Source organism: Salvelinus alpinus, unplaced genomic scaffold (assembly GCF_045679555.1).
Source record: "Salvelinus alpinus unplaced genomic scaffold, SLU_Salpinus.1 scaffold_86, whole genome shotgun sequence".
Classification (NCBI taxonomy): Eukaryota; Metazoa; Chordata; class Actinopteri; order Salmoniformes; family Salmonidae; genus Salvelinus; species Salvelinus alpinus.
The window spans coordinates 1-27,896 of NW_027256027.1; the positions used below are offsets into that span (position 1 = coordinate 1).

Genomic DNA, 27,896 nt, shown 5'->3' on the forward strand with positions numbered 1-27,896 from the left:
TGATGATACGGTATATAAACTAAGCCTAATGTATCAGATCTGACCCAGGTCTCTTATACAACCCTCTAACACACCGGTCACCTAACCATCACCAAGCAGACTATCAGGCCACTTCAATATAATCCAACCATAATATCAACTCTGCTGCCAGCATTACTGGCCTCCTCCCTCTGTCTGAAGTGTGTTCTCTGGAGGCTAAAGTGTGTGTGTGTGTGTGCAGGAGGTGTGTGTCCATGACTACCTGGCAGTGCGTGTGTGTGGCGAGATGCTGAAGGACCCATCAGCTCCAGAAGTCCGTCTCTACTCCAAAGTACTGAGCAGTCTGGAGCTCAGTACTGACAACAACACGACAAGAGACCTGGTGACCCTGTTACAACAGGTTACACAGGTACAGTACTGACAACAACACGACAAGAGACCTGGTGACCCTGTTACAACAGGTTACACAGGTACAGTACTGACAACAAGAGACCTGGTGACCCTGTTACAACAGGTTACACAGGTACAGTACTGACAACAAGAGACCTGGTGACCCTGTTACAACAGGTTACACAGGTACAGTACTGACAACAAGAGACCTGGTGACCCTGTTACAACAGGTTACACAGGTACAGTACTGACAACAAGAGACCTGGTGACCCTGTTACACCACGTACATTTCCTGATGACATCAAACTAACCCATGTCTGTGTAGGAGGTGAAGGATCGCATCGCTCTGCGTGCTCTGGAGAAGCTGATTGGACAGCTGCAGGACTCCAAGAACCAACCAGATCTCAGCGCTACGACACTACAGCCTGTCGATGTCAACGCTGAGGGTAACGAGAGAGAGGAGACTACTACTGAGGGTAAAGAGAGAGAGGAGACTACTACTGAGGGTAGAGAGAGAGAGGAGACTACTACTGAGGGTAGAGAGAGAGAGGAGACTACTACTGAGGGTAGAGAGAGAGAGAGGAGACTACTACTGAGGGTAGAGAGAGAGAGGAGACTACTACTGAGGGTAGAGAGAGAGAGAGAGGAGACTACTACTGAGGGTAGAGAGAGAGAGGAGACTACTACTGAGAGTAGAGAGAGAGAGGAGACTACTACTGAGGGTAGAGAGAGAGAGGAGACTACTACTGAGGGTAAAGAGAGAGAGGAGACTACTACTGAGGGTAGAGAGAGAGAGGAGACTACTACTGAGGGTAGAGAGAGAGGGGAGACTACTACTGAGGGTAGAGAGAGAGAGAGAGGAGACTACTACTGAGGGTAGAGAGAGAGAGAGGAGACTACTACTGAGGGTAGAGAGAGAGAGGAGACTACTACTGAGGGTAGAGAGAGAGAGGAGACTACTACTGAGGGTAGAGAGAGAGAGGAGACTACTACTGAGGGTAGAGAGAGAGAGGAGACTACTACTGAGGGTAAAGAGAGAGAGGAGACTACTACTGAGGGTAGAGAGAGAGAGGAGACTACTACTGAGGGTAGAGAGAGAGAGGGAGACTACTACTGAGGGTAGAGAGAGAGAGGAGACTACTACTAAGGGTAGAGAGAGAGAGAGGAGACTACTACTGAGGGTAGAGAGAGAGAGGAGACTACTACTGAGGGTAGAGAGAGAGAGGAGACTACTACTGAGGGTAGAGAGAGAGAGGAGACTACTACTGAGGGTAGAGAGAGAGAGAGAGGAGACTACTACTGAGGGTAGAGAGAGAGAGAGAGGAGACTACTACTGAGGGTAGAGAGAGAGAGAGAGGAGACTACTACTGAGGGTAGAGAGAGAGAGGAGACTACTACTGAGGGTAGAGAGAGAGAGGAGACTACTACTGAGGGTAGAGAGAGAGAGGAGACTACTACTGAGGGTAAAGAGAGAGAGGAGACTACTACTGAGGGTAGAGAGAGAGAGGAGACTACTACTGAGGGTAGAGAGAGAGAGGAGACTACTACTGAGGGTAAAGAGAGAGAGGGAGACTACTACTGAGGGTAGAGAGAGAGAGGAGACTACTACTGAGGGTAGAGAGAGAGAGGAGACTACTACTGAGGGTAGAGAGAGAGAGGAGACTACTACTGAGGGTAGAGAGAGAGAGGAGACTATTACTGAGGGTAGAGAAAGAGAGGAGACTACTACTGAGGGTAGAGAGAGAGAGAGAGGAGACTACTACTGAGGGTAGAGAGAGAGAGAGAGGAGACTACTACTGAGGGTAGAGAGAGGAGACTACTACTGAGGGTAGAGAGAGAGAGGAGACTACTACTGAGGGTAGAGAGAGAGAGAGAGGAGACTACTACTGAGGGTAGAGAGAGAGAGAGAGGAGACTACTACTGAGGGTAGAGAGAGGAGACTATTACTGAGGGTAGAGAGAGAGAGGAGACTACTACTGAGGGTAGAGAGAGAGAGAGAGGAGACTACTACTGAGGGTAGAGAGAGAGAGGAGACTACTACTGAGGGTAGAGAGAGAGAGGAGACTACTACTGAGGGTAGAGAGAGAGAGGAGACTACTACTGAGGGTAGCGAGAGAGAGGAGACTACTACTGAGGGTAGAGAGAGAGAGGAGACTACTACTGAGGGTAGAGAGAGAGAGGAGACTACTACTGAGGGTAGAGAGAGAGAGAGAGGAGACTACTACTGAGGGTAGAGAGAGAGAGAAGACTACTACTGAGGGTAGAGAGAGAGGAGACTACTACTGAGGGTAGAGAGAGAGGAGACTACTACTGAGGGTAGAGAGAGAGAGAGGAGACTACTACTGAGGGTAGAGAGAGAGAGAGGAGACTACTACTGAGGGTAGAGAGAGAGAGGAGACTACTACTGAGGGTAGAGAGAGAGAGAGGAGACTACTACTGAGGGTAGAGAGAGAGAGGAGACTACTACTGAGGGTAGAGAGAGAGAGGAGACTACTACTGAGGGTAGAGAGAGAGAGAGGAGACTACTACTGATGGTAGAGAGAGAGAGGAGACTACTACTGAGGGTAGAGAGAGAGAGGAGACTACTACTGAGGGTAGAGAGAGAAGAGAGAGGAGACTACTACTGAGGGTAGAGAGAGAGAGAGAGAGGAGACTACTACTGAGGGTAGAGAGAGAGAGGAGACTACTACTGAGGGTAGAGAGAGAGAGGAGACTACTACTGAGGGTAGAGAGAGAGAGGAGACTACTACTGAGGGTAGAGAGAGAGAGGAGACTACTACTGAGGGTAGAGAGAGAGAGAGGAGACTACTACTGAGGGTAGAGAGAGAGAGAGGAGACTACTACTGAGGGTAGAGAGAGAGAGAGAGGAGACTACTACTGAGGGTAGAGAGAGAGAGGAGACTACTACTGAGGGTAGAGAGAGAGAGAGAGAGGAGACTACTACTGAGGGTAGAGAGAGAGAGAGGAGACTACTACTGAGGGTAGAGAGAGAGAGAGAGGAGACTACTACTGAGGGTAGAGAGAGAGAGAGAGGAGACTACTACTGAGGGTAGAGAGAGAGAGGAGACTACTACTGAGGGTAGAGAGAGAGAGAGGAGACTACTACTGAGGGTAGAGAGAGAGAGGAGACTACTACTGAGGGTAGAGAGAGAGAGGAGACTACTACTGAGGGTAGAGGGAGAGAGAGAGAGGAGACTACTACTGAGGGTAGAGAGAGAGAGGAGACTACTACTGAGGGTAGAGAGAGAGAGGAGACTACTACTGAGGGTAGAGAGAGAGAGGAGACTACTACTGAGGGTAGAGAGAGAGAGGAGACTACTACTGAGGGTAGAGAGAGAGAGAGGAGACTACTACTGAGGGTAGAGAGAGAGAGAGAGGAGACTACTACTGAGGGTAAGAGAGAGGAGACTACTACTGAGGGTAGAGAGAGAGAGAGAGAGGAGACTACTACTGAGGGTAGAGAGAGAGAGAGGAGACTACTACTGAGGGTAGAGAGAGAGAGAGGAGACTACTACTGAGGGTAGAGAGAGAGAGGAGACTACTACTGAGGGTAGAGAGAGAGAGGAGACTACTACTGAGGGTAGAGAGAGAGAGAGGAGACTACTACTGAGGGTAGAGAGAGAGAGGAGACGACTACGGAGGGGAGAGAGAGAGAGAGAGAGAGAGGAGACTACTACTGAGGGTAGAGAGAGAGGAGACTACTACTGAGGGTAGAGAGAGAGGAGACTACTACTGAGGGTAGAGAGAGAGAGAGAGGAGACTACTACTGAGGGTAGAGAGAGAGAGAGAGAGGAGACTACTACTGAGGGTAGAGAGAGAGAGGAGACTACTACTGAGGGTAGAGAGAGAGAGGAGACTACTACTGAGGGTAGAGAGAGAGAGGAGACTACTACTGAGGGTAGAGAGAGAGAGGAGACTACTACTGAGGGTAGAGAGAGAGAGGAGACTACTACTGAGGGTAGAGAGAGAGAGAGGAGACTACTACTGAGGGTAGAGAGAGAGAGGAGACTACTACTGAGGGTAGAGAGAGAGAGGAGACTACTACTGAGGGTAGAGAGAGAGGGGAGACTACTACTGAGGGTAGAGAGAGAGAGGAGACTACTACTGAGGGTAGAGAGAGAGAGGAGACTACTACTGAGGGTAGAGAGAGAGAGAGGAGACTACTACTGAGGGTAGAGAGAGAGAGAGAGAGGAGACTACTACTGAGGGTAGAGAGAGGAGACTACTACTGAGGGTAGAGAGAGGAGACTACTACTGAGGGTAGAGAGAGAGAGAGAGAGGAGACTACTACTGAGGGTAGAGAGAGAGAGGAGACTACTACTGAGGGTAGAGAGAGAGAGAGGAGACTACTACTGAGGGTAGAGAGAGAGAGAGAGGAGACTACTACTGAGGGTAGAGAGAGAGAGGAGACTACTACTGAGGGTAGAGAGAGAGAGGAGACTACTACTGAGGGTAGAGAGAGAGAGAGGAGACTACTACTGAGGGTAGAGAGAGAGAGGAGACTACTACTGAGGGTAGAGAGAGAGAGGAGACTACTACTGAGGGTAGAGAGAGAGAGGAGACTACTACTGAGGGTAGAGAGAGAGAGGAGACTACTACTGAGGGTAGAGAGAGAGAGGAGACTACTACTGAGGGTAGAGAGAGAGAGGAGACTACTACTGAGGGTAGAGAGAGAGAGGAGACTACTACTGAGGGTAGAGAGAGAGAGGAGACTACTACTGAGGGGAGAGAGAGAGGAGACTACTACTGAGGGTAAAGAGAGAGAGAGAGAGGAGACTACTACTGAGGGTAGAGAGAGAGAGGAGACTACTACTGAGGGTAACGAGAGAGAGGAGACTACTACTGAGGGTAGAGAGAGAGAGGAGACTACTACTGAGGGTAGAGAGAGAGAGGAGACTACTACTGAGGGTAGAGAGAGAGAGAGAGGAGACTACTACTGAGGGTAGAGAGAGAGGAGACTACTACTGAGGGTAGAGAGAGAGAGGAGACTACTACTGAGGGTAGAGAGAGAGAGGAGACTACTACTGAGGGTAGAGAGAGAGAGAGAGAGGAGACTACTACTGAGGGTAGAGAGAGAGAGATTGAGGAGACTACTACTGAGGGTAGAGAGAGGAGACTACTACTGAGGGTAGAGAGAGAGAGGAGACTACTACTGAGGGTAGAGAGAGAGAGAGAGGAGACTACTACTGAGGGTAGAGAGAGGAGACTACTACTGAGGGTAGAGAGAGAGAGGAGACTACTACTGAGGGTAGAGAGAGAGAGGAGACTACTACTGAGGGTAGAGAGAGGAGACTACTACTGAGGGTAGAGAGAGAGAGAGAGGAGACTACTACTGAGGGTAGAGAGAGAGAGGAGACTACTACTGAGGGTAGAGAGAGAGAGGAGACTACTACTGAGGGTAGAGAGAGAGAGGAGACTACTACTGAGGGTAGAGAGAGAGAGGAGACTACTACTGAGGGTAGAGAGAGAGAGAGGAGACTACTACTGAGGGTAGAGAGAGAGAGAGAGGAGACTACTACTGAGGGTAGAGAGAGAGAGGAGACTACTACTGAGGGTAGAGAGAGAGGGAGAGAGGAGACTACTACTGAGGGTAGAGAGAGAGAGAGGGAGACTACTACTGAGGGTAGAGAGAGAGAGAAGAGACTACTACTGAGGGTAGAGAGAGAGAGAGAGGAGACTACTACTGAGGGTAGAGAGAGAGAGGAGACTACTACTGAGGGTAGAGAGAGAGAGGAGACTACTACTGAGGGTAGAGAGAGAGAGAGGAGACTACTACTGAGGGTAGAGAGAGAGAGGAGACTACTACTGAGGGTAGAGAGAGAGAGAGAGGAGACTACTACTGAGGGTAGAGAGAGAGAGAGAGGAGACTACTACTGAGGGTAGAGAGAGAGAGAGAGGAGACTACTACTGAGGGTAGAGAGAGAGAGGAGACTACTACTGAGGGTAGAGAGAGAGAGGAGACTACTACTGAGGGTAGAGAGAGAGAGGAGACTACTACTGAGGGTAGAGAGAGAGAGAGAGGAGACTACTACTGAGGGTAGAGAGAGGAGACTACTACTGAGGGTAGAGAGAGAGAGAGAGGAGACTACTACTGAGGGTAGAGAGAGAGAGAGGAGACTACTACTGAGGGTAGAGAGAGAGAGAGAGGAGACTACTACTGAGGGTAGAGAGAGAGAGAGAGGAGACTACTACTGAGGGTAGAGAGAGAGAGGAGACTACTACTGAGGGTAGAGAGAGAGAGAGGAGACTACTACTGAGGGTAGAGAGAGAGAGGAGACTACTACTGAGGGTAGAGAGAGAGAGAGACTACTACTGAGGGTAGAGAGAGAGAGGAGACTACTACTGAGGGTAGAGAGAGAGAGGAGACTACTACTGAGGGTAGAGAGAGAGAGGAGACTACTACTGAGGGTAGAGAGAGAGAGGAGACTACTACTGAGGGTAAAGAGAGAGAGAGAGAGGAGACTACTACTGAGGGTAAAGAGAGAGAGAGAGAGGAGACTACTACTGAGGGTAGAGAGAGAGAGGAGACTACTACTGAGGGTAACGAGAGAGAGGAGACTACTACTGAGGGTAGAGAGAGAGAGGAGACTACTACTGAGGGTAGAGAGAGAGAGGAGACTACTACTGAGGGTAGAGAGAGAGAGGAGACTACTACTGAGGGTAGAGAGAGAGAGGAGACTACTACTGAGGGTAGAGAGAGAGAGAGAGGAGACTACTACTGAGGGTAGAGAGAGAGGAGACTACTACTGAGGGTAGAGAGAGAGAGGAGACTACTACTGAGGGTAGAGAGAGAGAGGAGACTACTACTGAGGGTAGAGAGAGAGAGGAGACTACTACTGAGGGTAGAGAGAGAGAGGAGACTACTACTGAGGGTAGAGAGAGAGAGGAGACTACTACTGAGGGTAAAGAGAGAGAGAGGAGACTACTACTGAGGGTAAAGAGAGAGAGGAGACTACTACTGAGGGTAAAGAGAGAGAGGAGACTACTACTGAGGGTAAAGAGAGAGAGGAGACTACTACTGAGGGTAAAGAGAGAGAGGAGACTACTACTGAGGGTAACGAGAGAGAGGAGACTACTACTGAGGGTAGAGAGAGAGAGGAGGCTACTACTGAGGGTAGAGAGAGAGAGGAGACTACTACTGAGGGTAGAGAGAGAGAGGAGACTACTACTGAGGGTAGAGAGAGAGAGGAGACTACTACTGAGGGTAGAGAGAGAGAGGAGACTACTACTGAGGGTAGAGAGAGAGAGAGAGAGGAGACTACTACTGAGGGTAGAGAGAGAGAAGACTACTACTGAGGGTAGAGAGAGAGAGGAGACTACTACTGAGGGTAACGAGAGAGAGGAGACTACTACTGAGGGTAGAGAGAGAGAGGAGACTACTACTGAGGGTAGAGAGAGAGAGGAGACTACTACTGAGGGTAGAGAGAGAGAGGAGACTACTACTGAGGGTAGAGAGAGAGAGGAGACTACTACTGAGGGTAGAGAGAGAGAGGAGACTACTACTGAGGGTAGAGAGAGAGGAGACTACTACTGAGGGTAGAGAGAGAGAGGAGACTACTACTGAGGGTAGAGAGAGAGAGGAGACTACTACTGAGGGTAGAGAGAGAGAGGAGACTACTACTGAGGGTAGAGAGAGAGAGGAGACTACTACTGAGGGTAGAGAGAGAGAGAGAGGAGACTACTACTGAGGGTAGAGAGAGAGGAGACTACTACTGAGGGTAGAGAGAGAGAGGAGACTACTACTGAGGGTAGAGAGAGAGAGGAGACTACTACTGAGGGTAGAGAGAGAGGAGACTACTACTGAGGGTAGAGAGAGAGAGGAGACTACTACTGAGGGTAGAGAGAGAGAGGAGACTACTACTGAGGGTAGAGAGAGAGAGGAGACTACTACTGAGGGTAGAGAGAGAGAGGAGACTACTACTGAGGGTAGAGAGAGAGAGAGGAGACTACTACTGAGGGTAGAGAGAGAGAGGAGACTACTACTGAGGGTAGAGAGAGAGAGGAGACTACTACTGAGGGTAGAGAGAGAGAGGAGACTACTACTGAGGGTAGAGAGAGAGAGGAGACTACTACTGAGGGTAGAGAGAGAGAGGAGACTACTACTGAGGGTAGAGAGAGAGAGGAGACTACTACTGAGGGTAGAGAGAGAGAGGAGACTACTACTGAGGGTAGAGAGAGAGAGGAGACTACTACTGAGGGTAGAGAGAGAGAGGAGACTACTACTGAGGGTAGAGAGAGAGAGGAGACTACTACTGAGGGTAGAGAGAGAGAGGAGACTACTACTGAGGGTAGAGAGAGAGAGGAGACTACTACTGAGGGTAGAGAGAGAGAGGAGACTACTACTGAGGGTAGAGAGAGAGAGGAGACTACTACTGAGGGTAGAGAGAGAGAGGAGACTACTACTGAGGGTAGAGAGAGAGAGGAGACTACTACTGAGGGTAGAGAGAGAGAGGAGACTACTACTGAGGGTAGAGAGAGAGAGGAGACTACTACTGAGGGTAGAGAGAGAGAGGAGACTACTACTGAGGGGGGAGAGAGAGAGAGAGGAGACTACTACTGAGGGTAGAGAGAGAGAGATTGAGGAGACTACTACTGAGGGTAGAGAGAGGAGACTACTACTGAGGGTAGAGAGAGAGAGGAGACTACTACTGAGGGTAGAGAGAGAGAGAGAGGAGACTACTACTGAGGGTAGAGAGAGGAGACTACTACTGAGGGTAGAGAGAGAGAGGAGACTACTACTGAGGGTAGAGAGAGAGAGGAGACTACTACTGAGGGTAGAGAGAGGAGACTACTACTGAGGGTAGAGAGAGAGAGAGAGGAGACTACTACTGAGGGTAGAGAGAGAGAGGAGACTACTACTGAGGGTAGAGAGAGAGAGGAGACTACTACTGAGGGTAGAGAGAGAGAGAGGAGACTACTACTGAGGGTAGAGAGAGAGAGAGAGGAGACTACTACTGAGGGTAGAGAGAGAGAGGAGACTACTACTGAGGGTAGAGAGAGAGGGAGAGAGGAGACTACTACTGAGGGTAGAGAGAGAGAGAGGAGACTACTACTGAGGGTAGAGAGAGAGAGAAGAGACTACTACTGAGGGTAGAGAGAGAGAGAGAGGAGACTACTACTGAGGGTAGAGAGAGAGAGGAGACTACTACTGAGGGTAGAGAGAGAGAGGAGACTACTACTGAGGGTAGAGAGAGAGAGAGGAGACTACTACTGAGGGTAGAGAGAGAGAGGAGACTACTACTGAGGGTAGAGAGAGAGAGAGAGGAGACTACTACTGAGGGTAGAGAGAGAGAGAGAGGAGACTACTACTGAGGGTAGAGAGAGAGAGAGAGGAGACTACTACTGAGGGTAGAGAGAGAGAGGAGACTACTACTGAGGGTAGAGAGAGAGAGGAGACTACTACTGAGGGTAGAGAGAGAGAGGAGACTACTACTGAGGGTGAGAGAGAGAGAGAGGAGACTACTACTGAGGGTAGAGAGAGGAGACTACTACTGAGGGTAGAGAGAGAGAGAGGAGACTACTACTGAGGGTAGAGAGAGAGAGAGGAGACTACTACTGAGGGTAGAGAGAGAGAGAGAGGAGACTACTACTGAGGGTAGAGAGAGAGAGAGGAGACTACTACTGAGGGTAGAGAGAGAGAGGAGACTACTACTGAGGGTAGAGAGAGAGAGAGGAGACTACTACTGAGGGTAGAGAGAGAGAGGAGACTACTACTGAGGGTAGAGAGAGAGAGGAGACTACTACTGAGGGTAGAGAGAGAGAGGAGACTACTACTGAGGGTAGAGAGAGAGAGGAGACTACTACTGAGGGTAGAGAGAGAGAGGAGACTACTACTGAGGGTAGAGAGAGAGAGGAGACTACTACTGAGGGTAGAGAGAGAGAGGAGACTACTACTGAGGGTAGAGAGAGAGAGGAGACTACTACTGAGGGTAAAGAGAGAGAGAGAGAGGAGACTACTACTGAGGGTAAAGAGAGAGAGAGAGAGGAGACTACTACTGAGGGTAGAGAGAGAGAGGAGACTACTACTGAGGGTAACGAGAGAGAGGAGACTACTACTGAGGGTAGAGAGAGAGAGGAGACTACTACTGAGGGTAGAGAGAGAGAGGAGACTACTACTGAGGGTAGAGAGAGAGAGGAGACTACTACTGAGGGTAGAGAGAGAGAGGAGACTACTACTGAGGGTAGAGAGAGAGAGAGAGGAGACTACTACTGAGGGTAGAGAGAGAGGAGACTACTACTGAGGGTAGAGAGAGAGAGGAGACTACTACTGAGGGTAGAGAGAGAGAGGAGACTACTACTGAGGGTAGAGAGAGAGAGGAGACTACTACTGAGGGTAGAGAGAGAGAGGAGACTACTACTGAGGGTAGAGAGAGAGAGGAGACTACTACTGAGGGTAAAGAGAGAGAGAGGAGACTACTACTGAGGGTAAAGAGAGAGAGGAGACTACTACTGAGGGTAAAGAGAGAGAGGAGACTACTACTGAGGGTAAAGAGAGAGAGGAGACTACTACTGAGGGTAAAGAGAGAGAGGAGACTACTACTGAGGGTAACGAGAGAGAGGAGACTACTACTGAGGGTAGAGAGAGAGAGGAGGCTACTACTGAGGGTAGAGAGAGAGAGGAGACTACTACTGAGGGTAGAGAGAGAGAGGAGACTACTACTGAGGGTAGAGAGAGAGAGGAGACTACTACTGAGGGTAGAGAGAGAGAGGAGACTACTACTGAGGGTGAGAGAGAGAGAGAGAGAGAGGAGACTACTACTGAGGGTAGAGAGAGAGAAGACTACTACTGAGGGTAGAGAGAGAGAGGAGACTACTACTGAGGGTAACGAGAGAGAGGAGACTACTACTGAGGGTAGAGAGAGAGAGGAGACTACTACTGAGGGTAGAGAGAGAGAGGAGACTACTACTGAGGGTAGAGAGAGAGAGGAGACTACTACTGAGGGTAGAGAGAGAGAGGAGACTACTACTGAGGGTAGAGAGAGAGAGGAGACTACTACTGAGGGTAGAGAGAGAGAGGAGACTACTACTGAGGGTAGAGAGAGAGAGGAGACTACTACTGAGGGTAGAGAGAGAGAGGAGACTACTACTGAGGGTAGAGAGAGAGAGGAGACTACTACTGAGGGTAGAGAGAGAGAGGAGACTACTACTGAGGGTAGAGAGAGAGAGAGAGGAGACTACTACTGAGGGTAGAGAGAGAGGAGACTACTACTGAGGGTAGAGAGAGAGAGGAGACTACTACTGAGGGTAGAGAGAGAGAGGAGACTACTACTGAGGGTAGAGAGAGAGAGGAGACTACTACTGAGGGTAAAGAGAGAGAGAGGAGACTACTACTGAGGGTAGAGAGAGAGAGAGGAGACTACTACTGAGGGTAGAGAGAGAGAGAAGAGACTACTACTGAGGGTAGAGAGAGAGAGAGAGGAGACTACTACTGAGGGTAGAGAGAGAGAGGAGACTACTACTGAGGGTAGAGAGAGAGAGGAGACTACTACTGAGGGTAGAGAGAGAGAGAGGAGACTACTACTGAGGGTAGAGAGAGAGAGGAGACTACTACTGAGGGTAGAGAGAGAGAGAGAGGAGACTACTACTGAGGGTAGAGAGAGAGAGAGAGGAGACTACTACTGAGGGTAGAGAGAGAGAGAGAGGAGACTACTACTGAGGGTAGAGAGAGAGAGGAGACTACTACTGAGGGTAGAGAGAGAGAGGAGACTACTACTGAGGGTAGAGAGAGAGAGAGAGGAGACTACTACTGAGGGTAGAGAGAGGAGACTACTACTGAGGGTAGAGAGAGAGAGAGAGGAGACTACTACTGAGGGTAGAGAGAGAGAGAGGAGACTACTACTGAGGGTAGAGAGAGAGAGAGAGGAGACTACTACTGAGGGTAGAGAGAGAGAGAGAGGAGACTACTACTGAGGGTAGAGAGAGAGAGGAGACTACTACTGAGGGTAGAGAGAGAGAGAGGAGACTACTACTGAGGGTAGAGAGAGAGAGGAGACTACTACTGAGGGTAGAGAGAGAGAAGGAGAACGAGAGAGAGAGAGAGATGCTCAACATGACATGCTCAACATGAGCTCCTGATATATTTGATTTTTTTTGGGTTTTTAGAATGAGATAAACACTCTAATCGAAGAAGAATTCCAGACAAGAAGTAATGAACAACAACTCTATTCATTCAGAATAGAAAAAAAAAAAAAAACTTTGCGCCTCAAGTTAAGAAGTTTTGAGTCTAGCTAGCTACACATCAAAGACCTAGCCAGCAGACTAACAAGCTAGCCAGAAGAAACGAGCTAGAACAAACCTAGCAAGGGCAGTTAATACAACTACATCAAACGACCAAACTGAGTGAGTAAACCAAAAAGGAGCACGGACTAACTGTAAACATATCTTCAGTCTTTTGTGTGAGGATTTTTCACTCTTTTTGCTGTTTTTTGAACTAAAGTAGCGCGAACAGCAGACAAACAAATCGGTTGCCATGGCAACGGGGCAGCAGAACAGCGCAGCAGTAGCGGTAGTAGCAGAGCGCACAGACACCATGTCCCCACTCCCCCTCAGCGCAGAATCCATTCTCTACCCAAAAAAGGCCAAAAATGACACAATGAGGAAAACTTTTAAACAGAAACTACTAGAGGAGAGGCCAGAAACCCTTTTTGCAGACCTCTACAAAAACGGTGATTTTTGGCCCTCACTGACCAGCCAAATGCATGGCGCTCAGCAGTCTGCTCTCACTACCCATGCATAAAGAAAGAGGGAATCTGTAATGGGTGGAAGCTGAAAATCAAAGAGACAGACGACCCTGACAGCACCATGATAACAATCAACCTCTACAAGACTGGAACTGTCATGGTGCAAGGTAACATTAGGCTGTTTGAAACAGACTTTCAGACCATTAAGGAGAGAGCGGAGAGAGAAAAGGACACCACCAGTGACATGCCCTCCCACAAGAGAAACTCCACCAGCACCACCCTCACCCCTACCCTCCCCACCCAAACAAGCACATCCAGCACCTCTCTTCCCACCATAGTGGAGGACACGCCCCAGGAGGAGAGCGACCCCCTCAGTGCAGAGCAGGCTCAGGCCCTCCTCACCACCATGGCTGCCATGAGGGATGAGTTCACCAAACTGGAGGGGGAGGTGGTCCTGCTCAGGGAGAGCGTGAGCAAACAGCAACCAGACAACCACACCTTAGAGGAGCTCCTAACCAAGGTGAGGACAGAGCAGGACAGCAGCCTTGCAACACAGCTGAAAGAGGTTCAGCAAGAGAGAGACGGACTCAAGAGAGAGCTGGCTGATCTAACAAAGGAGGTGAGAGAGCTCCAAAAAGACAGGCAGAGCAGCAATAAGGAGCTGACCGCACTAAGAGAGGAGCTGCAGGAGAGAAAGAGAGCAGAGGACAGGCTGCAGGAGCAGATAGATCACCACCCTATGACCTGCCCTCACACAGCAGAGGAACCCAGCTCAACCAGCCAGACTTCCCCAGCCCTGGCTGCTGCATCCCTCCTCCCCAACCCACAGAACAGCCTCCCACTGACAGTGGCACCGACACAGACCAGCCACACCCCAGCTCCAACACCCACCAGCCCCCCCTCTGCCCCCCCCAGTCCAGAAGAAACACTGGCTGACATCGTCCTGTTAATGGACTCAAATGGGAAGTATGTTCAGGAGAAGAAACTTTTCCCTAGACACAAAACGAGAAAGGTGTGGTGCCCAACAACGCAGAGTGCCATGGAGCTGCTTGATAAGAACCATCTCGGGTCGCCAAGCCACATAATCATACACACTGGAAGCAACGACCTGCGTGCTCAGCAGGAGAGGGTGGCCACTTCACTACGGGGAGTGATTGAGAAGGCCTCCGCAATCTTCCCCAACACAAGAATCATAGTGTCAACCCTTCTACAGAGGAGGGACTTCCACCCTGCCACAATCCAAAGAATAAACGCCAGCCTATCCCGGGACTGTGCCCTGCGACCCAATGTACACCTGGCCCACCATCCCACCCTCGATCTGGACTGTCTCTATGACCATGTTCACCTGTACAGGGAGACAGTCCCCATCCTTGCCAAGACTCTCAAGGACGTCGCTTTAAACCGCAGCCCGACCTCTCCACCCAGGAACAGCAGAGCAATCTCCACCCTGCCGAGATCACCGAGACAACATCCCGGACCAGCACCCTGGACCCCCCAGCCACGACCACAGCACCACCAACCTCAATGCCCACCACAGCCAGCGCAGCACAGACCACCCCAGCCCAGCTTCAGAGCCACCCAGACGAGGCCTCCCACCCCCCTGCCCCCCACCGCAGACCCACACCTGGAGGAGCCACAGCCCAGCAGGCAGAGCTACGCACAGGCTGTGAGAGGAGCAACTGGCCCAGCCCCCACCAACCAAATGAGTGACATCAAACAAATGCTGAGTCTACTATGCTCACATGTGATGGGCCGAGGGTCATGGTAAGATGAGCACATGAACTCCACCATTCTCACACTACATCCACCCAAGTGGCATGACACAAATTCTATCTTAAATTATAAACAAATCACATTTGCAAAATAAGAGTTTACTTTAATTGAAAAGTCCTATTTTAATGGTTCTTCTTGGATTGTGAGTGTTTGTCTCATTTTGAAAGGTAAAGAAAATAAAATAAAAAAAGTGATGAAGTCTTTTTACGTTGCATGTTGGAATTTACAAGGATTGAAGTCCTCTGCTTTTGGGCTAAAGAGCAGAAACCCAGACTTCCTGAAAGAAATTGATGATGTTGATATTGTAGTACTACAGGAAACATGGTGCAGAGGTGATGTTTCCACTGGCTGTCCACTAGGTTATAGGGAGATAATCATACCATCCACTAAATTAAAAGGAATCAAACAGGGCAGAGACTCAGGGGGAATGCTAATATGGTATAAATCTGAACTAATTAATTCAATCGAATTGATCAAAACAGGAGAATTCTTTATCTGGTTAAAAATAAACAAGGAGGCTATCTTGACAGATAAAAACGTCTTCCTCTGTGCCACATACATTCCCCCCTCAGAGTCACCCTACTTCAATGAAGAGAGTTTCTCCATTCTAGAGGGGGAGATTAGTCACTTTCAGGCCCAAGGCAACGTACTGGTCTGTGGAGACCTGAATGCTAGAACAGCAGAAGAACAAGACACTATTAACAGTCATGGGGATAAACACCTACCAGGAAGCAACAACCTTTCCCTCCCCACATACCCCCACAGAAACAACTATGACAAAGTGAAAAACAAAAACGGAGTACAGCTCCTGAGGCTCTGTCGAACACTGGGTCTGTACATAGTCAATGGCAGGCTGAGAGGAGACTCTTTTGGTAGGTACACCTACAGCTCATCTCTTGGCAGCAGCACTGTAGACTACTTCCTCACCGACCTAAACCCAGAGTCTCTCAGAGCCTTCACAGTCAGCCCACTAACACCTCTCTCAGACCACAGTAAAATCACAGTGTATCTGAGAAGAGCAGAACCCAACCATGAAGCATCACGGCCCAATAAATTACATGGTACTAAACAAGCCTATAGATGGAGTGCAAACAGTACAGACATCTACCAAAAAGCAATTAGTAGCCAAAAAATACAATCTCTCCTGGACAACTTTTTAGCCTTAACGTTCTCCTTCAGCAATGAAGGTGTAAATTTGGCCGTTAGGAACATCAACTTTATATTTTACAAATTAGCCTCCTTGGCTAATCTAAAGAAGCATAAGAGCAAACCAAAAATAACAGATAATGAAAAATGGTTTGATAATGATTGCAAAAATCTAAGAAAGTCATTGAGAAATATATCTAATCAAAAACACAGAGAACCAGACAACAAAAATATACGCCTTCAATATGGGGAAACACTGAAGCAATACAAACGCACCCTAAGAACAAAAAAGGAACAGCACATTAGAAATCAGCTGGATGGAATTGAGGAATCCATAGAATCAAACCACTTCTGGGAGAATTGGAATAAATTAAACAAACCTCATCATGAGGAATTGGCTATCCAAAATGGGGATATGTGGAGAAATCACTTTGCAAACCTCTACAGCAATATAACAAAGAGCCCAGAACAAAAATATATACAAGAAAAATTACAAATCCTTGAATTAGCAGTCAAAGACTATCAGAATCCTGTGGATACCCCAATTACAGAAGAAGAATTATTGGAAAAACTATGCAATCTCCAACCCAAAAAGGCCTGTGGTGCTGATGGTATTTTAAATGAAATGATCAAATATACAGACCACAAATTCAAATTGGCTATACTCAAACTCTTCAACATTATCCTCACTGCAGGTATTTTCCCCGATATTTGGAACCAGGGATTGATCACACCAATCTATAAAAATGGAGACAAATTTGACCCAAATAATTACAGAGGAATTTGCGTTAACAGCAACTTGGGGAAAATTCTCTGCAGTATTATAAATAGCAGACTACATCATTTCCTTGACGAACACAACGTCCTGAGCAGAAGCCAGATTGGATTTCTAAAAAATTATCGTACAACAGACCACATTTACACCCTCCACACTCTAATTGATAAACAAGTTAACCAAAACAAAGGCAAAATCTACTCGTGTTTTGTAGATTTCAAGAAAGCATTTGATTCAATTTGGCACGAAGGTCTTTTTTATAAACTAATAGAAAGTGGTATTGGAGGGAAAACATATGATTTTATTAAATCAATGTACACTAAAAACAAATGTGCGGTTAAAATTGGCAACAAGCAAACAGACTTCTTCTCTCAGGGGCGTGGAGTGAAACAGGGCTGCCCAATAAGTCCAACATTATTTAACATCTACATTAATGAATTGGCAAAAATATTAGAAGAATCGGCAGCACCTGGTATCACCCTACACAACACTGAAATCAAGTGTCTGCTGTACGCAGATGACCTGGTGCTGCTGTCTCCCACTAAAGAGGGGTTACAGCAGCACCTAGATCGTCTTCACAGGTTCTGTCAGACCTGGGCTCTGACCGTTAACCTAAAAAAAACAAATATAATGATATTCCAAAAAAGGTCGGGAAATAAGGATGACAAATATAAATTCTATTTGGACACAGTTCTATTAGAACACACCAAAAACTACACATATCTAGGACTAAATATCAGCAACACAGGTAGCTTTCACATGGCTGTGAATGAGCTGAGAGACAAAGCAAGAAGAGCATTCTATGCCATTAAAAGGAACATCAAAATTGAAATTCCAATTAGAATCTGGCTCAAAATTTTTCAATCAGTTATAGAACCAATTGCTCTATATGGTAGTGAAGTATGGGGTCCACTCTCTAATAATGAATTTACCAAATGGGACAAACATCCAATTGAAATATTGCATGCAGAGTTTTGCAAGACTGTTTTGCAAGTACAAAGAAAAACTCCAAATAACGCATGTAGGGCAGAATTGGGCCAATACCCCCTCCTCATTCGAATAGAAAAAAGAGCCATCAAATTTTACAACCATCTAAAAACAAGTGACCCCAAAACATTCCATCACACAGCTCTACAATGTCAAGAGATGAAACCAGAGAAGAGTCCCCTCAGCCAGCTAGTTCTGAGGCTCAGTTCACCAACCCAAACCAACCCCATAGAGCCTCGGGACAGCCCTCAGAAAATCTGGCCCAACCAAATCATCACAAAACAAAAAGAAAAATATATAACCTATTGGAAAGACACCACAAAAAATCAAAGTAAACTTCAATGCTATTTGTCTCTAAACAGACAGTACATGGTGGCAGACTATCTGACCACTGTGACTGATAGAAAACTGAGGAAAACATTGACTAGGTACAGACTCAGTGAGCACAGTCTGGCTATAGAGACCGGTCGTCACAGACAAACCTGGCTGCCCAGAGAGGACAGGCTGTGCTCACTCTGCTCCAGGGGAGAGGTAGAGACAGAAGTGCATTTCCTACTACACTGTGACAAATACTCAGACCTAAGAGCATATTTCTTTCCCAAAATTATAATTCAATACAAAGAATTTGAAACTATAAAAGATGAAGAAAAAATCAAATATTTATTGGGTGAAAAGCCAAAATGTGCAGTTTTGGCAGCCAAATATGTGTCCTCCTGCCACAACCTGAGGGACAGCCAGTGAAAAATGCAAAGTAATGTTGATAATATTTCCCATTTAGCTTAGTTTTGTTTTGTCTTTCATACCAGGTCATATGTCTTCTCCAGTCATGTTGACACTGGTCTACTACTGTTGCTTTAATGTATTGTTGTTCTGATTAATATTGTTGTTGTAGTTGCTGTTAATGGTAATCCCATGTCCACTACTACTATTATTATTGCTGTTGGTTCCACCATTTATTTATATATAAATATATATATATTTTGTATATATATACATATATATATTAGATTTTTATTTTTCGATATGTATACTTTGACAATGTAAGTAATAATGAACTTGCCATGTCAATAAAGTCAATTGAATTGAAAAAAAAATTGAGAGGAGACTACTACTGAGGGTAGAGAGAGAGGAGACTACTACTGAGGGTAGAGAGAGAGAGGAGACTACTACTGAGGGTAGAGAGAGAGAGGAGACTACTACTGAGGGTAGAGAGAGAGAGGAGACTACTACTGAGGGTAGAGAGAGAGAGGAGACTACTACTGAGGGGAGAGAGAGAGAGGAGACTACTACTGAGGGTAGAGAGAGAGAGGAGACTACTACTGAGGGTAGAGAGAGAGAGGAGACTACTACTGAGGGTAGAGAGAGAGAGGAGACTACTACTGAGGGTAGAGAGAGAGAGGAGACTACTACTGAGGGTAGAGAGAGAGAGGAGACTACTACTGAGGGTAGAGAGAGAGAGGAGACTACTACTGAGGGTAGAGAGAGAGAGGAGACTACTACTGAGGGTAGAGAGAGAGAGGAGACTACTACTGAGGGTAGAGAGAGAGAGGAGACTACTACTGAGGGTAGAGAGAGAGAGGAGACTACTACTGAGGGTAGAGAGAGAGAGGAGACTACTACTGAGGGTAGAGAGAGAGAGGAGACTACTACTGAGGGTAGAGAGAGAGAGGAGACTACTACTGAGGGTAGAGAGAGAGAGGAGACTACTACTGAGGGTAGAGAGAGAGAGGAGACTACTACTGAGGGTAGAGAGAGAGAGGAGACTACTACTGAGGGTAGAGAGAGAGAGGAGACTACTACTGAGGGTAGAGAGAGAGAGGAGACTACTACTGAGGGGGGAGAGAGAGGAGACTACTACTGAGGGTAAAGAGAGAGGAGACTACTACTGAGGGTGAGAGAGAGAGAGGAGACTACTACTGAGGGTAGAGAGAGAGAGGAGACTACTACTGAGGGTAGAGAGAGAGAGGAGACTACTACTGAGGGTAGAGAGAGAGAGAGAGAGAGAGAGAGAGGAGACTACTACTGAGGGTAGAGAGAGAGAGGAGACTACTACTGAGGGTAGAGAGAGAGAGAGAGAGAGGAGACTACTACTGAGGGTAGAGAGAGAGAGAGGAGACTACTACTGAGGGTTTAGAGAGAGAGGAGACTACTACTGAGGGTAGAGAGAGAGAGAGAGGAGACTACTATTGAGGGTAGAGAGAGAGAGGAGACTACTACTGAGGGTAGAGAGAGAGAGGAGACTACTACTGAGGGTAGAGAGAGAGAGGAGACTACTACTGAGGGTAGAGAGAGAGAGGAGACTACTACTGAGGGTAGAGAGAGAGAGGAGACTACTACTGAGGGTAGAGAGAGAGAGGAGACTACTACTGAGGGTAGAGAGAGAGAGGAGACTACTACTGAGGGTAGAGAGAGAGAGGAGACTACTACTGAGGGTAGAGAGAGAGAGGAGACTACTACTGAGGGTAGAGAGAGAGAGGAGACTACTACTGAGGGTAGAGAGAGAGAGAGGAGACTACTACTGAGGGTAGAGAGAGAGAGGAGACTACTACTGAGGGTAGAGAGAGATGTAACTCCTAATGTCTTCATCTCTACAGAAGCTGCCAACCAGGACCTGGACCAGTCTGCCAAGAGGCCCAAGAGAGGTATTACCCCATCTTACACACCTCCTGCTAACCTCTGACAGGGTTGAGCACCACAAACAGCTGATCCTGTGTGTGTGTGTGTGTGTGTGTGTGTGTGTGTGTAGGTCAGAGGAAACCCTCCACAGCCAAAGGAGCCAAGAAGTCCAGCAGATCGGCAGAGTCCTCCGAGGAGAGGTGAGAGGAGGGGAGGGGAGGGGTGTGTGTTGAGGGTGTGTGTGTGTGTGTTGAGGGTGTGTGTGTGTGTGTTGAGGGGGTGTGTGTGTGTTGAGGGGGTGTGTGTGTGTTGAGGGGGTGTGTGTGTGTTGAGGGGGTGTGTGTGTGTTGAGGGGGTGTGTGTGTGTTGAGGGGGTGTGTGTGTGTTGAGGGGGGGAGTGTGTGTTGGGGGTGTGTGTGTGTGTGTTGAGGAGGGGAGTGTGTGTGTTGAGGGGGTGTGTGTGTGTTGAGGGGGTGTGTGTGTGTTGAGGGGGTGTGTGTGAACATTGTACCATGAAGTAGTATTGTATTAGTATCTTAATCGTCCCTGAATGTTGAAATGGATCCGTTCTGTACATCACCTTTAACTTCTTCTACTCTCTCTCCGTCTCCCTCCTCCTCCTCTCCGTCTCCCTCCTCCTCCTCTCCGTCTCCCTCCCCCTCCTCTCCGTCTCCCTCCTCCTTCTCCCCCTCCTCTCCGTCTCCCTCCTCCTCCTCTCCGTCCTCCTCTCCGTCTCCCTCCTCCTCTCCGTCTCCCTCCTCCTCCTCTCCGTCCCCCTCCTCCTCTCCGTCCCCCTCCTCCTCTCCGTCTCCCCCCTCCTCCTCTCCGTCTCCCCCCTCCTCCTCTCCGTCTCCCCCATCCTCCTCTCCGTCTCCCTCCTCCTCCGCTCCGTCTCCCTCCTCCTCCTCCTCTCCGTCTCCCTCCTCCTCTCCGTCTCCCTCCTCCTCTCCGTCTCCCTCCTCCTCTCCGTCTCCCTCCTCCTCCTCCTCTCCGTCTCCCTCCTCCTCCCCCTCCTCCTCTCCGTCTCCCTCCTCCTCTCCGTCTCCCTCCTCCTCTCCGTCTCCCTCCTCCTCCTCCTCTCCGTCTCCCTCCTCCTCTCCGTCTCCCTCCTCCTCCCCCTCCTCCTCTCCGTCTCCCTCCTCCACCTCCTCTCCGTCTCCCTCCTCCTCTCCGTCTCCCTCCTCCTCCTCTCCGTCTCCCTCCCCCTCCTCTCCGTCTCCCTCCCCCTCCTCTCCGTCTCCCTCCTCCTCTCCGTCTCCCTTCTCCGTCTCCCTCCTCCCTCGTCTCCCTCCTCCCCCTCCTCCTCTCCGTCTCCCTCCTCCTCTCCGTCTCCCTCCTCCTCTCCGTCTCCCTCCTATCCGTCTCCCTCCTCCTCCTCTCCGTCTCCCTCCTCCTCCTCTCCGTCTTCCCCCTCCTCCTCTCCGTCTCCCTCCTCCTCTCCGTCTCCCTCCTCCTCCTCTCCGTCTCCCTCCTCCTCTCCGTCTCCCCCCTCCTCTCCGTCTCCCCCCTCCTCTCCGTCTCCCTCCTCCTCTCCCTCTCCCTCCTCCTCTCCCTCCTCCTCTCCCTCCGCCTCCTCTCCGTCTCCCTCCCCCTCCTCCTCTCCGTCTCCCTCTATAGTGATGGGGAGAATGTTCCAGACTCGGTACCGGTAACCCGTTCATCCCGCCGGGCCAAGACGGCAGCTTTGGACAAAACCAGACTGGACCTCAGTGCCCTCATCAACCAGGAGGCTAACACCTCGTAGAGTCCCAGGTCGGATAGGGTAGAGAGGTCAGAGGTCAGGATGTGTGTAGCTGCCTAGTGGAATCACTAATGTATCAGAGTAGTGGACATGTCTCTAACCCTGTTGATCTACAAAGGAATGTCTATGATCAACCTGAATTAAAAATGTATTTTTATTGGATTAAATAAAACTATTAACCTTCCTCCTGCCTGTGGTGTCTCTCTGCTGTAATTCACCCTTAGTTATTGAACCTGTATTCCTCATTGAGGTCAGGAGAACTCTGTATTCCTCCAGGAAGTCCCACTGAGGTCAGGAGAACTCTGTATTCCTCCAGGAAGTCCCATTGAGGTCAGAACTCTAGTCCTCCAGGAAGTCCCATTGAGGTCAGAACTCTAGTCCTCCAGGAAGTCCCATTGAGGTCAGGGTAACTCTGTATTCCACCAGGAAGTCCCATTGAGGTCAGGAGAACTCTGTATTCCTCCAGGAAGTCCCATTGAGGTCAGGGTAACTCTGTATTCCTCCAGGAAGTCCCATTGAGGTCAGGAGAACTCTGTATTCCTCCAGGAAGTCCCATTGAGGTCAGGAGAGCTCTGTATTCCTCCAGGAAGTCCCATTGAGGTCAGGAGAACTCTGTATTCCTCCAGGAAGTCCCATTGAGGTCAGGGTAACTCTGTATTCCTCCAGGAAGTCCCATTGAGGTCAGGAGAACTCTGTATTACTCCAGGAAGTCACATTGAGGTCAGGAGAGCTCTGTATTCCTCCAGGAAGTCCCATTGAGGTCAGGAGAGCTCTGTATTCCTCCAGGAAGTCCCATTGAGGTCAGGAGAACTCTGTATTCCTCCAGGAAGTCCCATTGAGGTCAGGAGAACTCTGTATTCCTCCAGGAAGTCCCATTGAGGTCAGGAGAGCTCTGTATTCCACCAGGAAGTCCCATTGAGGTCAGGAGAACTCTGTATTCCTCCAGGAAGTCCCATTGAGGTCAGGAGAACTGTATTCCTCCAGGAAGTCCCATTGAGGTCAGGAGAACTCTGTATTCCTCCAGGAAGTCCCACTGAGGTCAGGAGAACTCTGTATTCCTCCAGGAAGTCCCATTGAGGTCAGGAGAACTCTGTATTCCTCCAGGAAGTCCCATTGAGGTCAGGAGAACTCTGTATTCCTCCAGGAAGTCCCATTGAGGTCAGGAGAACTCTGTATTCCTCCAGGAAGTCCCATTGAGGTCAGGAGAGCTCTGTATTCCTCCAGGAAGTCCCATTGAGGTCAGAACTCTAGTCCTCCAGGAAGTCCCATTGAGGTCAGAACTCTAGTCCTCCAGGAAGTCCCATTGAGGTCAGAACTCTAGTCCTCCAGGAAGTCCCATTGAGGTCAGGAGAACTCTGTATTCCTCCAGGAAGTCCCATTGAGGTCAGGAGAGCTCTGTATTCCTCCAGGAAGTCCCATTGAGGTCAGAACTCTAGTCCTCCAGGAAGTCCCATTGAGGTCAGAACTCTAGTCCTCCAGGAAGTCCCATTGAGGTCAGAACTCTAGTCCTCCAGGAAGTCCCATTGAGGTCAGGAGAACTCTGTATTCCTCCAGGAAGTCCCATTGAGGTCAGAACTCTAGTCCTCCAGGAAGTCCCATTGAGGTCAGAACTCTAGTCCTCCAGGAAGTCCCATTGAGGTCAGGAGAGCTCTGTATTCCTCCAGGAAGTCCCATTGAGGTCAGAACTCTAGTCCTCCAGGAAGTCCCATTGAGGTCAGGAGAGCTCTGTATTCCTCCAGGAAGTCCCATTGAGGTCAGGAGAGCTCTGTATTCCTCCAGGAAGTCCCATTGAGGTCAGGATAACTCTGTATTCCTCCAGGAAGTCCCATTGAGGTCAGGATAACTCTGTATTCCTCCAGGAAGTCCCATTGAGGTCAGGAGAGCTCTGTATTCCATAAAACTATTAACCTTCCTCCTGCCTGTGGTGTCTCTCTGCTGTAATTCACCCTTAGTTATTGAACCTGTATTCCTCATTGAGGTCAGGAGAACTCTGTATTCCTCCAGGAAGTCCCATTGAGGTCAGGAGAACTCTGTATTCCTCCAGGAAGTCCCATTGAGGTCAGAACTCTAGTCCTCCAGGAAGTCCCATTGAGGTCAGAACTCTAGTCCTCCAGGAAGTCCCATTGAGGTCAGGGTAACTCTGTATTCCACCAGGAAGTCCCATTGAGGTCAGGAGAACTCTGTATTCCTCCAGGAAGTCCCATTGAGGTCAGGGTAACTCTGTATTCCTCCAGGAAGTCCCATTGAGGTCAGGAGAACTCTGTATTCCTCCAGGAAGTCCCATTGAGGTCAGGAGAGCTCTGTATTCCTCCAGGAAGTCCCATTGAGGTCAGGAGAACTCTGTATTCCTCCAGGAAGTCCCATTGAGGTCAGGGTAACTCTGTATTCCTCCAGGAAGTCCCATTGAGGTCAGGAGAACTCTGTATTACTCCAGGAAGTCACATTGAGGTCAGGAGAGCTCTGTATTCCTCCAGGAAGTCCCATTGAGGTCAGGATAACTCTGTATTCCTCCAGGAAGTCCCATTGAGGTCAGGATAACTCTGTATTCCTCCAGGAAGTCCCATTGAGGTCAGGAGAGCTCTGTATTCCATAAAACTATTAACCTTCCTCCTGCCTGTGGTGTCTCTCTGCTGTAATTCACCCTTAGTTATTGAACCTGTATTCCTCATTGAGGTCAGGAGAACTCTGTATTCCTCCAGGAAGTCCCATTGAGGTCAGGAGAACTCTGTATTCCTCCAGGAAGTCCCATTGAGGTCAGAACTCTAGTCCTCCAGGAAGTCCCATTGAGGTCAGAACTCTAGTCCTCCAGGAAGTCCCATTGAGGTCAGGGTAACTCTGTATTCCACCAGGAAGTCCCATTGAGGTCAGGAGAACTCTGTATTCCTCCAGGAAGTCCCATTGAGGTCAGGGTAACTCTGTATTCCTCCAGGAAGTCCCATTGAGGTCAGGAGAACTCTGTATTCCTCCAGGAAGTCCCATTGAGGTCAGGAGAGCTCTGTATTCCTCCAGGAAGTCCCATTGAGGTCAGGAGAACTCTGTATTCCTCCAGGAAGTCCCATTGAGGTCAGGGTAACTCTGTATTCCTCCAGGAAGTCCCATTGAGGTCAGGAGAACTCTGTATTACTCCAGGAAGTCACATTGAGGTCAGGAGAGCTCTGTATTCCTCCAGGAAGTCCCATTGAGGTCAGGAGAGCTCTGTATTCCTCCAGGAAGTCCCATTGAGGTCAGGAGAACTCTGTATTCCTCCAGGAAGTCCCATTGAGGTCAGGAGAACTCTGTATTCCTCCAGGAAGTCCCATTGAGGTCAGGAGAGCTCTGTATTCCACCAGGAAGTCCCATTGAGGTCAGGAGAACTCTGTATTCCTCCAGGAAGTCCCATTGAGGTCAGGAGAACTGTATTCCTCCAGGAAGTCCCATTGAGGTCAGGAGAACTCTGTATTCCTCCAGGAAGTCCCATTGAGGTCAGGAGAACTCTGTATTCCTCCAGGAAGTCCCATTGAGGTCAGGAGAACTCTGTATTCCTCCAGGAAGTCCCATTGAGGTCAGGAGAACTCTGTATTCCTCCAGGAAGTCCCATTGAGGTCAGGAGAACTCTGTATTCCTCCAGGAAGTCCCATTGAGGTCAGGAGAGCTCTGTATTCCTCCAGGAAGTCCCATTGAGGTCAGAACTCTAGTCCTCCAGGAAGTCCCATTGAGGTCAGAACTCTAGTCCTCCAGGAAGTCCCATTGAGGTCAGAACTCTAGTCCTCCAGGAAGTCCCATTGAGGTCAGGAGAACTCTGTATTCCTCCAGGAAGTCCCATTGAGGTCAGGAGAGCTCTGTATTCCTCCAGGAAGTCCCATTGAGGGCAGAACTCTAGTCCTCCAGGAAGTCCCATTGAGGTCAGGAGAACTCTGTATTCCTCCAGGAAGTCCCATTGAGGTCAGAACTCTAGTCCTCCAGGAAGTCCCATTGAGGTCAGAACTCTAGTCCTCCAGGAAGTCCCATTGAGGTCAGGAGAGCTCTGTATTCCTCCAGGAAGTCCCATTGAGGTCAGAACTCTAGTCCTCCAGGAAGTCCCATTGAGGTCAGAACTCTAGTCCTCCAGGAAGTCCCATTGAGGTCAGGAGAGCTCTGTATTCCTCCAGGAAGTCCCATTGAGGTCAGGAGAGCTCTGTATTCCTCCAGGAAGTCCCATTGAGGTCAGGATAACTCTGTATTCCTCCAGGAAGTCCCATTGAGGTCAGGATAACTCTGTATTCCTCCAGGAAGTCCCATTGAGGTCAGGAGAGCTCTGTATTCCTCCAGGAAGTCCCATTGAGGTCAGGAGAACTCTGTATTCCTCCAGGAAGTCCCATTGAGGTCAGGGTAACTCTGTATTCCTCCAGGAAGTCCCATTGAGGTCAGGAGAACTCTGTATTCCTCCAGGAAGTCCCATTGAGGTCAGGAGAGCTCTGTATTCCTCCAGGAAGTCCCATTGAGGTCAGGAGAACTCTGTATTCCTCCAGGAAGTCCCATTGAGGTCAGGGTAACTCTGTATTCCTCCAGGAAGTCCCATTGAGGTCAGGGTAACTCTGTATTCCACCAGGAAGTCCCATTGAGGTCAGGAGAACTCTGTATTCCTCCAGGAAGTCCCATTGAGGTCAGGGTAACTCTGTATTCCTCCAGGAAGTCCCATTGAGGTCAGGAGAACTCTGTATTCCTCCAGGAAGTCACATTGAGGTCAGGAGAGCTCTGTATTCCTCCAGGAAGTCCCATTGAGGTCAGGAGAGCTCTGTATTCCTCCAGGAAGTCCCATTGAGGTCAGGAGAACTCTGTATTCCTCCAGGAAGTCCCATTGAGGTCAGGAGAACTCTGTATTCCTCCAGGAAGTCCCATTGAGGTCAGGAGAGCTCTGTATTCCTCCAGGAAGTCCCATTGAGGTCAGGATAACTCTGTATTCCTCCAGGAAGTCCCATTGAGGTCAGGGTAACTCTGTATTCCACCAGGAAGTCCCATTGAGGTCAGGAGAACTCTGTATTCCTCCAGGAAGTCCCATTGAGGTCAGGAGAGCTCTGTATTCCTCCAGGAAGTCCCATTGAGGTCAGGAGAGCTCTGTATTCCTCCAGGAAGTCCCATTGAGGTCAGGATAACTCTGTATTCCTCCAGGAAGTCCCATTGAGGTCAGGATAACTCTGTATTCCTCCAGGAAGTCCCATTGAGGTCAGGAGAACTCTGTATTCCTCCAGGAAATCCCATTGAGGTCAGGGTAACTCTGTATTCCACCAGGAAGTCCCATTGAGGTCAGGAGAACTCTGTATTCCTCCAGGAAGTCCCATTGAGGTCAGGATAACTCTGTATTCCTCCAGGAAGTCCCATTGAGGTCAGGAGAACTCTGTATTCCTCCAGGAAGTCACATTGAGGTCGGGAGAGCTCTGTATTCCTCCAGGAAGTCCCATTGAGGTCAGGAGAACTCTGTATTCCTCCAGGAAGTCCCATTGAGGTCAGGAGAGCTCTGTATTCCTCCAGGAAGTCCCATTGAGGTCAGGATAACTCTGTATTCCTCCAGGAAGTCCCATTGAGGTCAGGATAACTCTGTATTCCTCCAGGAAGTCCCATTGAGGTCAGGAGAACTGTATTCCTCCAGGAAATCCCATTGAGGTCAGGAGAACTCTGTATTCCTTCAGGAAGTCCCATTGAGGTCAGGGTAACTCTGTATTCCACCAGGAAGTCCCATTGAGGTCAGGAGAACTCTGTATTCCTCCAGGAAGTCCCATTGAGGTCAGGGTAACTCTGTATTCCTCCAGGAAGTCCCATTGAGGTCAGGAGAACTCTGTATTCCTCCAGGAAG

General features: G+C 49.0%; 1 protein-coding gene across 2 annotated transcripts; it reads left to right on the forward strand.

The window, feature by feature from the left end:
* Positions 1–193: 193 nt before the first annotated feature.
* On the forward strand, positions 194–22,271 carry LOC139567226 (condensin complex subunit 3-like). Of its 2 annotated transcripts, XM_071388699.1 has the most exons (6): positions 294–449; positions 695–845; positions 12,806–14,813; positions 20,325–20,372; positions 20,477–20,546; positions 21,964–22,076. In XM_071388699.1, coding segments are annotated over exons 3-4 (1,644 nt in total). In that variant the 5' UTR covers positions 294–449; positions 695–845; positions 12,806–13,170; the 3' UTR covers positions 20,326–20,372; positions 20,477–20,546; positions 21,964–22,076. The 2 variants fall into 2 exon arrangements, with proteins under 2 accessions (XP_071244801.1, XP_071244800.1); XM_071388700.1 differs by lacking the exon at positions 12,806–14,813 and having other exon boundaries at positions 194–388; positions 21,964–22,271.
* The last annotated feature ends 5,625 nt before the right edge of the window (positions 22,272–27,896 follow it).

Bases quoted from the DNA above. Each gene is read 5' to 3' on its own strand.
- LOC139567226 (XM_071388699.1), top strand. From the start codon at position 13,171: ATGATAACAATCAACCTCTACAAGACTGGAACTGTCATGGTGCAAGGT.